Source organism: Rosa chinensis, chromosome 5, assembly GCF_002994745.2.
Source record: "Rosa chinensis cultivar Old Blush chromosome 5, RchiOBHm-V2, whole genome shotgun sequence".
Classification (NCBI taxonomy): Eukaryota; Viridiplantae; Streptophyta; class Magnoliopsida; order Rosales; family Rosaceae; genus Rosa; species Rosa chinensis.
In genome coordinates this window covers 36,573,389-36,584,873 of record NC_037092.1, presented here as the reverse complement: position 1 = coordinate 36,584,873, position 11,485 = coordinate 36,573,389, and the positions used below count along the sequence as shown (strand labels likewise).

At 35.4% G+C, this 11,485-nt stretch overlaps 1 protein-coding gene across 1 annotated transcript; it reads right to left on the bottom strand.

The window, feature by feature from the left end:
* Window positions 1–6,445: 6,445 nt before the first annotated feature.
* LOC112167458 (syntaxin-52) lies at window positions 6,446–10,020 on the bottom strand. The gene is made up of 6 exons (XM_024304486.2): window positions 9,771–10,020; window positions 8,678–8,899; window positions 8,150–8,352; window positions 7,934–8,034; window positions 7,767–7,811; window positions 6,446–6,793 (listed from the first exon to the last, which is right to left on the bottom strand). The coding sequence occupies exons 2-6, from the start codon at window positions 8,893–8,895 to the stop codon at window positions 6,662–6,664; spliced, it is 699 nt and encodes a 232-aa protein (XP_024160254.1). The 5' UTR covers window positions 8,896–8,899; window positions 9,771–10,020; the 3' UTR covers window positions 6,446–6,661.
* Window positions 10,021–11,485: the final 1,465 nt, after the last annotated feature.

Genomic DNA, 11,485 nt, shown 5'->3' with positions numbered 1-11,485 from the left:
AGGAAAGTTGTTGAAAAAATTGTTATGAAAATTATAATTAATGCAAAAAAAATATAAAAAATGTGAGTAACTAATGCAAGGAATGAGTAAGGGAAAATGAATCCTTTTGGGGGTATGGGAGGATTCATTTTCCCCCACATTTTCCTTTCATCTGGGAAACTTGTTCCTCTCCTTGTGCTAACCAAACACATGAAGTGCAGCTTCCTTTTCCAAGACATCAAATCCCCAAACCAAACGAGGGTTAAAATGTCTTAACTGGGACCTGTATAAGTGATGTATTGCTTCACAATCATGGTAAATGGCTTGGGTGTAGTTTTGTAATTGTCAACTACGATTCTAATTATTACTGTTATCGTTATTGCCAGGAAGTTTGTTCCACCCTTAGTTGATTGACAGGTTTAGGCTGTTATCCTTCCAATGACAGGAACACTAGTCGCCTTCTACCGGATCTTAATCGAGTTCATATCGATATAAGTGCAAGTAGAAATATCTTTTTGACGGTTTTTACCTGGGTAAGCATTGATTTAGAAAGATGTGGGATCGATTAATAGTGAGAAAGAAAGAAAAGAAAAGGCGAGGAACAAGGTCCTTCCGATTTGGACATAGCCAGAAACGAGCTTGACATAGCTAGAAATGACCCCACAAAGGGAGTAAAAGGCACCACAAAGGTGAGACAGGAATTGCAAATTCTTGAGGACGCTAAAGATGAATAGAGAAGGAGGGTTGACCTCCCCTAACTCTTAAGCCTTCAATCTAGATCCTGACGAATCAAGATCTAGGCAAAAGAGAAGGGGGTTTGTTTTCAGATCTATTTTCTCTCTCTAGAGTTTAGAGAGAAAGGTCTCGAGTTTATTAAATGTATTTCTGATTTTGGCATTCCCTTCTATATCCTTAGCATGAATTACACCTATAAGCATTTCTCTACAAACAGCGGAAACCTAAGTTAATCATTTTCTTAAATAAAGATTTTATGAACATATCCAATTAATAAATAAAATATAAATAGGAAATGTTGGACCATTCTTCATGAACAATTCCATATCATTTTGGTAAAAAAACTAGTAAGCAGTTAGACAATGTGTACAACTTCCTAATTTTAGTGGGTATATACTATATAGCTTTCTGTTCGTATCTAGCTGACATGAACAGTAGCGCCATGACCCAGCCCAGTGACAAATTAGAGAAATTTTTTTTAGTGTAATTACAGATAAATATTTAAAATCTTATATATTTGAGCATAAAATGTAAAATCGAAAATGTAATTACCTCATGGCTGCACTAAAACCATCATATGGGAGAACAACATCTTGTCTCATTCTTCTGACCAGTGTTTTTTCCCCGAACATGCACAATTGCCTCATTAATTTTGTGACATTCTCAATGAAAATTAATGAGGCACCATTACTCTCTCTTTTGAATCTCCAGTGATGGAAAGTATGTTGTTCTTCCAACTCCGCCTTATTTGGCGAGAGTATCAAGGCCATTTTTTAGTCACAAGGAACAATGCATATATTTTTGAACGTACTCAAAATCATTTCCCAATTCAGCAATCAATTGATGCATTTTTTTACGAATGTGCACACTATCTTGTCTAGACAATGTAGCTACTTCCAAGAAATCTCAAGTGTCGGCATCAGTAAGGCCATTTTTTAGTCACAAGGAACAATGCATATATTTTTGAACGTACTCAAAATCATTTCCCAATTCAGCAATCAATTGATGCATTTTTTTACGAATGTGCACACTATCTTGTCTAGACAATGTAGCTACTTCCAAGAAATCTCAAGTGTCGGCATCAGTCAGCCCAGCAGATATAACACACTGCTTGAGAGTTGTGATGACTTTATCAGGTGTGTCAAAAGGATTTTGGTCCTCCTGATCCGCTCACAGCAACACCAGCATCGTATCCGCTCACAACAACACTAACATCGTAATGAAGACCCATATATCCATATCCAACTAGGGTCATAATCGCTTTCTGTTGAGGATATCCGTTAAGTCCAATCTCTAAAGGAAAAGTTACATTTCTCCCATATCATTTGATTTTCCAACTCCCTTCTGTATAATCTTTAACATTAAACCACTCATACTAGTTTCACCAGCTATTGTTGCTATATATGTGTCGTTGATGTTATACAATTTTTTAGCCTTGCCCGCCACTATTTGCCATGTGTCGTTGATGTTATACATGCGATCTACAGACACTTTAAATGTAAGTGTTGTGCTAAAAATTAACATTCCCATCATTCATCCTAAATGAAAAAATTGCATGTGGTTGGCGTAAATTTTTGATTTTGAACTTTTTCTTTTTCATACTTGCAACAAAACTCTGAATAATATTCTATTCAACATGAACAATATAGTTGTGCTCAAACGAATCTCCATGCTCTATGAATCTCTCAATATTGGGTAGAGTTTGTAAGGTTCAGTTGAGTACAATTATATTATTGATGTGGAACCAAATAGTATTCAGAACAAGATTCATTGTAAGTATAGAAAAACAAAAGTTTGAGATCGTGTTTTGCAAAATTGAAATTTGAGCTGACCATAATATTTTATTTTCGCATGTGAATGTTAATTTTTAGCACAACACTTGCTTTGGAAGCGTTAGAAAGAACATCTCCCATGCTCTACGAATCTTTCATTATTGGGTAAAGCATTAGAGATTCATTTCAGCACAACTATATTGATGTGGAACCGAACAATATTTAGAACAGGTTTCATTGCAAGTATCAAGTATGGAAAAGAAAGAGTTCAAAATTTACACCAACCATAATATTTGCCGCCAACTCGCTAATTACCCATCCCCTACAAGCTGGAGATCTGTTTGGAGTTTAGGAGTGTGACCGCCAAAAAAATTGAACTTTTGTGCCCCATATATCACAATGTTCTTAAGAATATCTTCTATCCAATTCAAACAAATATTCGGTAACTCAAGATAAATATGGGTTGCGATACCAGTTATCAAGACTTAGAGGTTAAATGGAAGCATAACATTGAAACAAGATATTCACAACATTCTTCATTTCGGTTAGCGTTAGTTTCACCTGTTGCCTACAAATTGCTTTTTATAAGAATGATCCAATTTTTTTCCTTCTATACTGTTGCAATCTTTGTCAATACCCCTGATATTTCATCATTTTATATTTCCTTTTTGTTTCTTGTAAAAATAAGGAATAATTGTTACTAACTTGGAATAATGATCAAGGAGGACGAGGTGACTGGGTAAAAGGTCCTTGCAGTGGCGTTGTCTGTTGGACCTGAGTTGAGTTTGTGTTGTTTTCATCCCATTATTACACGTAGAAAACAATTAATCAGTTTTCCCCCAATTTTTTTCCTTCCTACAAGGAAGTTGTTTAAATTTTTGTGCTTAATAAGCAGGGAAGTAGTTATTTTATATAGCAAAAAGAGAGGAATACCAAGCAGAACCTAGAACTTTATTCCTCCTTTCTTAGCACCCTGTCGTCCTCTATCAATGGTTGATGAAGTCGTTGTTGGCTTGCGGTAGCCCTTGCTGTCTCTAACAAAGAACGTGTCTCATTTGGCGCCATCGGCAAGGCAGTGATCTTTGATCACCACTATGTTGTGGGACAACTTCTTTATGTGAAGGATAAGATTAAGCCAAATTTATCGGCACTATAGCATCGGTATAGGACTTCAAGCAGCTATTAACACTCTAAATTCGAGGCATACATTTTGTTTTGAAGTTTTCATGGCAAGAGGAGCATACACGAAGCGTTTATAGTGGACCCTGGTTCTTTGAGAAATCTATGTTTGCACTCGGAGTACGATGGGATGTGTGATGCTGGTCAGGTTCCGATTATTTCCTTTCCAGCATGGGTCAAAACTTTTGGGCTACGACCAGCTTTGATGACAGAAGAGGTGATGGCTAGGGTGGGAGCAACCCTAGGCACTGTTCTGCAACTTGATAAGCTAGGGATCCGTCGTGGTACCGATCCATGTGTGCGGATCATGTTAGGTTTTACGCCTATCCCTCCTTGGTGGAGATATTTTTCATGGCATGAATGCATGGTATTAATGGTCTGTCCATTCATGGTGACAACTATGCATGAGAAATTAATGTATGGTCAAGTTGATCCACTGGGAATAAATACATGGTTCTCCAATGAAGTTAATGTGGAAGATGGGTGATGTTGAGATTTAAGCCAATGTGACTTCTTGCTTCTCCCATCAAGTTTGATAGAAAAATATCCCTCCACATTCCTAGGACAAAAGGTTTCTTGGAAGAGTCATGAAAATGGAAAGTGCATGACGGAAGCATGTGATCAGATGGTGGTGCACGTAAGCACACTGATCAAGGGCTCTAGAGTCTTCTATCATTGACTATATATATAAAAAGGATGTATCCATCAACCATTTGGAGAAAAGAGAGATCTCTAGGAATAGACAGCAATTCCAAGGGTCTTCGTGTATAGAAGCAGGGGGAGTTGTGTTCAAGAGTTTGTATAGCTCTTGAGTAAGAGTGATCGATATTCTAGGTTGAGAGAGAGTGTATAAGGGGTATCTGATTGGATACAAAAGTTTTTGGTTCGGCATAAACTTGAGTGGTGTAATCTTGTTCTTGTGTAATTCTCTAATTAGTGAAAGAGAAACTCTCCAAGGACGTAGGCAAGGATATTGGCCAAACCTCATTAAATCTTTGTGTCTTTGTTGGCTTTCTTATTTCTCTTTTCATCTCTACTTCGATTACTTGTGTGGCGGGATATTAATTTTCTAACAAGTGGTATTAGAGCTTTGGTTGTGGGTTGTTCGTCATGGCAAGTTCTAGCACCTCACATTTCAAAGTTGAGCAGTTTGATGAAGGTGAAGAACATCCTAGTTCAACAAGGTCTTGCAAAACCATTGAAGGGAAAGGATGCAAAGCCGGAGAAGATGTCAAATGAACATTGGGACGAGTTGGAGTCGAATGTATTAGCACTATTAGGCTTTATTTTGCTGACAATATTATCAATAATGTCAATGATGTAGAGTCAGCACTTGAGCTTTGGGAGAAAATGGAGATGCTTCATGGAAAGACTTGTAGAAGAAGTTGAATCTAAAGCAGGATCTCTACAAGCTCAAAATGAGAGTAGATGCGAGTGTCATGGAGCACATGAACATGTTCAGAGGATTGACTACTCCAATTTCGTTGGCCTCTAAAATGGAAGAGAATGATTAGAAGCGCTAGTTTCAACTTCAAGTTCTTCAATTCTCTTTATTTACTAGTTGATACTAAAGTTTTAAGTTTCTTCATAAGTAATTTCATTATTGAACTATTCATAATTTAATCTATTGTTATTTGTATTTTATAATTTTAATTTTTCATTATTTGACATTGGTCTCAATTACAATAAAAAAAAAAATAATTAATATATATTTGTAAAAATAAATGGGAATTGTCTACTCATTTAATTTCATAGTCCCTTTATATAGGGATAAAATTACAACGGAAATATCAATTACAATAATGATAGTAAATGCTGATTGAGCTGTAATTGCAATTCATTGATTCCCTCTTCGTCAGTTGCTTTGACGAAGACACATAAAGTGTTTTTCTTTTATCAATATTCATTTATTGTGCTGTATAATTCCATCTCTTCATTTTTTTTTTTGTTCATTTGACAGATTTTTTTTTTTTGGAAAAATCTAGTTCTAATCACTTAACTTTTGCTTGTTTGACACTTTGGTCACTCATGTTTATAAAATCTCACTTTATTCACTCAAATTTAACTCTGACCATCACTTTAGTCCACCGGTAAATTTTTCCAATAAAAAAAGTCACATGATGCCTCTCATGCCATTTTTCAAGGGTTATTTTAAGATGTTGAAGAGATGTGAGACATTTAGTTTGAATATATGTTGAAATTTTCTGAAATTATAGGACGAAAATAACCCTTAAAAAATGGCATGTTAGGTGTCATGTGACTTTTTTTATCGAAAAAATTCACTGGCAGACTAAAGTAATAGTCGGAGTTAAAGTTGGGTGACTAAAGTGAGATTTTATAAACATGAGTGACCAAAGTGTCAATCAAGCGAAAATTGAGTGACTAAAACGATATTTTTTTCTTTTTTTTTTATCAGTTTGGTAAACAAATAGTTCAATACATTTAAAGGTCTCAAACTCCGTGAATTTTCAAGGCCGGACCCACTAGTTTCTCAACCAGCAATTCTGTAGCAACCAAACTAAAATTTGGTTTGAAAAGATTAGCTTTGTTTCTAATGTTCATGTTGACATACAAGCTTCCGTCAATGTGATAAAGCACGCCATTATTCACGCAATCTCTATTTTATAATCCGCACCCTATATTTGTTTTTTAATATTTTAAGTTTTGCCATTTTGTAATGTAAATTATAAAACATATGATGTTAAGATACTAAAAAAGAAAAAATGAGTGTGGATTGCAAAATGGTGAGTTTTCATTTCTCATATAAAGAACCTTCCAACTAGATAAAACATGGAATCAAAATTTATAAACAAAAGGAAATTACACAAAAGCGCCAACAAGCGATGAAAATTTACAATTATTTAAACACCTCCGAAATTCATAAACAAAACATCTGAGAGCCGAATACAATATCACAACCAAGACCACTCCACATAAACACACAAACTGCAACAAACACGAGTTCTTTGTTCTCTATGGACTTACGGTTAGCATAATTACAAGTATTTGATCAGCAAAAATATCACAGCAACCAGGCCCACAATACCGAGAACAGCTAAAAGCATGCACATACACGAGCAACCACCCTTCGTGCGTTTGTTCAAAGCTGCCAAGTTCTTCTGCACTCGCTGTTTTGACAATTTCGGGAAAGACAAAAAAGTATGAGAGAGCATTCCACCACAATTAAAGATGTGTATTCATAATTAAAAGAAAGCAAGAAAATGAAAGCAATCTAAATTAACTCCAGCTGACTGCTCAGAAAATATAATTCAACTGATATCATCTATGAACTTTTCAATTTTAACTTTTCTTTCGTTTTTCAATAATGTAGATACCAACTGAAGTAGTTGTAGCAAAATATCCAAGTCTTCTTATCCAAAGAAAAGATATTGGGTTACAAAGAGTGTACATCACTACATCCAGTACCTTGCTCTATATATGCACAAGCAAATACAAGAGAACATCCTACTGATTCTAGTCGGCAAGCCTGAGTCTAATTTTATGACAAACAAAGTAAATAATTTAGCTGATCATTTTCCATTTCCTTGTTCACTTTCTTTTAGTCAACCAATAAAATACATATCCAAACCCAGTATAGCATAAAGAAATGCAACTTCCAACCAAAGCTATTGGTGCAACATTGAATATTCTTTTTTTAGTGTATTGAGCTTTTAGCTTATGCAACACAATGCTCTTGTACATAGCACAATTACAGTACAGATAGTAGTACCAAACTTGGTTCATGCTAACAGCATATGTTTCATCAGAAAGATGTAAACTCAAAAGCTATCCAAACCCTACTCCATTCATTATGGCTGGCTGAGGATAATGGAATTTTACCACTCACATCAAATTGCTTATTTTTTCATCTATTTCCCAAGAAATAAGGATATGCAATATATAAATCTTTCCTTCATAGCTTGACGATTCTAGATTGAACGACTCCACAACATCTTTTGTTTTCCTCTATATCAAAAATTTGTTTATTCCAAGCATCAACTGACTATGACCCACAAAGCATTTACAAACCACAAGATACTCTATAATTAATTGCTTAGCAACCAGATACATTTATTTAAAATCCATAAATGATAACATTACCCGTAGCCGGGAGTTAGTAACATCCACATGTTCATCCAAATCATCCTGCACAAAGGGGAACAGATAATAAGTAATACTCAAGATGACAAATACGTTTGAGAAAATAAGTAATTACATTTTAGATTAGTACAGTCAGATACAGAATGAATTCAAATGCAATAACGTACAATAAGCCTAGTGTGCAGGGTGAGTTCCTCATTGACTGCCAATGCAATATGTTTTGTGCTTACTACAGTCTCCTCCAATTTGTCAAGCCCCTCATCTTGCTCTGGAAAAGGAATACTGTGAATTAACCTAAAGATGCATATTCTGAAAGCCATTCCATAAAAGAAAAAAATAAGAAATACCAGAAAGGTTTGTTTTGAATAAGTAAAGGAACTTGCCTTTCATAACTTGTCGCTGAAGACCAACAAGGCCATAGTTGTCCAGGCCAGCTGCTCGGCCCATGGCCTCAGCTTTACTTATTTCAGGTCCAAGCAAGCTGTCTCTGTTACCAGAGTTTGATGTCAACGTTGAAGACATCTGGTTAACTTTTGATCTCAAATTTGCAACCATGTCCTTCCGACGATTCATCTCTTTGGCTGTTCTGAGTGCCACAATAGGCAGCATAAAAGAATTTCAGATGATGATAACAAGAATTGATACTCTAAATTATTAAAGATTATCTGACAATAAGCATGTTCAATCAACACTTTAACAAACATTTCATCCAATTCAACAAACTCTAAATGGGGATCATATGAAATACCAACTCAACAAACTCATACCATGGGGATAACTCCCCACACATGCAACATAGACACAAAGAAGTAGGAAAAGAGAACAGAGTTGACAAATGTTAAATTAGAGACCTATTTAGCTTTATTTCAGATAGTGTTGTATATTACAACAATTCAACCATGATGACTTACATGGGCTGCTTTCCAGGAAGTGTTGACAATTCGGACTGTAAGCTATCAAGTCTAGTCCCCAATATTGTAATTTTCCTCCGAATAGCAGAGACATGACGCTGAGTTTCTGGACCTGAAGCGGGAAATGAACTCCGTTCAGATATCATACCACCGATATCATCAGCAAGTTTTACTGCTTCATTATACTCCTTCATCCATGAGTCCGAAGAAGATGCCATTGATCTGAAGGAAGTAGTGCAGATTGATTCAACAATAACATAATCAGATATTAATTTATGTGAATGACAATACTCTTTATATATTTTGGGTCTAACAAAAAAGATACTTCAAGGAATACAAGACAGGAGAATAGAAGAAAATACAAAATTAAGTCCGAAATAGCAGCCACACAATGATATTCAGCTTTCTCGTTAATTCATATTTTTCCCCCAAAACCTCTACCATCCCACCCTAATTCTAAGACAAGTAGACTACAAGAACATTATAGTATCTGTTTTGTCTATCCAAGGCAACAAGGCAAAAAGCTTGCAGCCGTCCATGTATCACCATAACATTCATGAAACCAGCTGTAAGTGTAAACTACATTGCATGAGATTGTCGTCCACCTATCTCTTTCATTTGCAACACGGCCACACCAGCCATAACTAAGCTCTTAATTTGCCTAATTCTAAGTTAAGTAGCCTACACGAACATTATTGTACTTGTTTGTCTCTCTATCCAGGGGCAAAAGTTCATCAAAGTCGTAACCAGAAAATCAAGCTCAAATTAACAAAAACAGACTCGAAATTCAATCCAATCAACAAATTCCGGCTCAATTCAAGTAAACGTTCATTCAAACCGGATCAAATTCAAAACTTGTATTTTGCCCCCAAAAAATTGAAAACAAAGGATACTTTGATGCTACGGAAACCCCAAACAACCCAATATATTCCAGAATTGAAGAAAAAGAAATTGCATTGACTCCAAAACCAAAACCCAAAATTTCCAACACGGAACGAACAAATTGATCGAAAACATCAAAAAGATGAGAAAGCTCAACACCAAAAAAAAAGAAAAGACATGATCGAGATGTAGCGGATGTGAAATCAATTACCTGATTTAGGGATTGCGAGTGTGAATCGTGGAAGATGGGAATAATTGCTTGGTGAATGAAACAAGGGGAGACTGGATTAGGAGGTCAGGTTTTGAGAATAGAGAATTGATAAAGGGTTAATCGGAAGGTCGACGACGCCGTACGACGCCAGGAATAGTGGGGAGTCCTTTTCCGATCACGACTGGCTTTTTCTAATCTATAAGATTTTCTATTATCTTTGTATCAGTTTTATCTTGCTACAACTGTGCAAGCATCTCCTCTTTTTGTTATTTATTTCTATTTTCTAATCTATAATTTACATTCCTTATGTGGGACTCTCTCCAATAAAGACTTCAAGGGGAAAAAGGACTCGTAAAAGAACCGTCAAACTCAATGGCCGACTGACTTGTTTGAATGTTGGTTGATATTTTAAGAATATAATTCAATGATTAAAATTAAAATAACATCTCCTAAATCTTATTTCTCGCATATAAATATATATATATATAATTTATATTTTATCCATAAAACTGTTCATTGTGTTAAACTATTAATCAAACCAACCAAAGGTCAGAAATATTGAAATAGTATATGCACAGGTTCCAGACGTAGGCTGAGCGAAAAAACATCGGCCTCAAAAGAGATCTAGACTGTTAACTACTCAAGCCGAACACATAATTGCGGTATGCAGATTTAACACTTCTAGGAAGACTCATAGAAGAGCTTTTGCTAGTACGGAATACAGACTAGAAGCAAAATAAAATTAAGCATGGACAAACTCCCCACCCTTGAAATGAGGTGGAAATGCCAAAGTTCAAAGAGGGGCAGCAAAAGCCCAAAAAGATTGCTAATCCATAATTTTACATATCAACACTTAAAATACGATTGTTATCTATAATTATAAAACATCAACACTTAAAATACGATTGTTATCTATAATTATAAAACTGTAAGGTCGATTGGTATATATATTATTATCAACACACCCCAAATGTTATAAAGGGGGTGCATAGAATAATTTAGCAATACACATCATTTATATTTTTTCAATTAGCGCAATTCAAATGACCTTATGGGTCCGCAATTTCCATTTTTTATTTTGTAAGAAGAGAAAAACAAGTAAAGTCCGTCCATTCTTGATATTATGAGCAAAATCCCAAAACATGAAATTTAAAAACAAACACAAAAGGATAAAACAAAACTAATCAGATGAGTGCTCGTAATGAATTTTGGCAATGAGTCAATGACAGCTTCCTTTTTTGTTTTTTGGTTTTTGATTAGAAACAGCTCCTTAGATTCGTTTAAATTGAAGCTCAAAAACAAAAAAACAAAACTCAAACTCCTAAGATCAAGGCTGAAATTTTATTTTGGACCTCTTGAATTTAAGTCCAAATGGTGTAGGCGCCTAGCCATTATTAGATTTAATCATTTCATCCACTGGCTTAAGGCTTTTCGTTCCCTTAAGCCCTACGATTCAGATCCCTTGGCTTTTTGTATTACAATAATACAATGCATCATAATTCAATCCCCAGAGAAATGTACCAGCACGGTTCGTGCCCCTTCACTTTAAAGACATAAATGGTCTCAGATTTTAATGTCATTAAACCTACGAGAACCTGTGGATGATTAGGAAATTGCAGGTCTGTTTAGCACATTTTACAACTTGCAACAGTCTCCATGTGGAACAGTGAGCATGACCCTAAGCACCATATTAGCTTTTTTTGCAGCTTCATAAC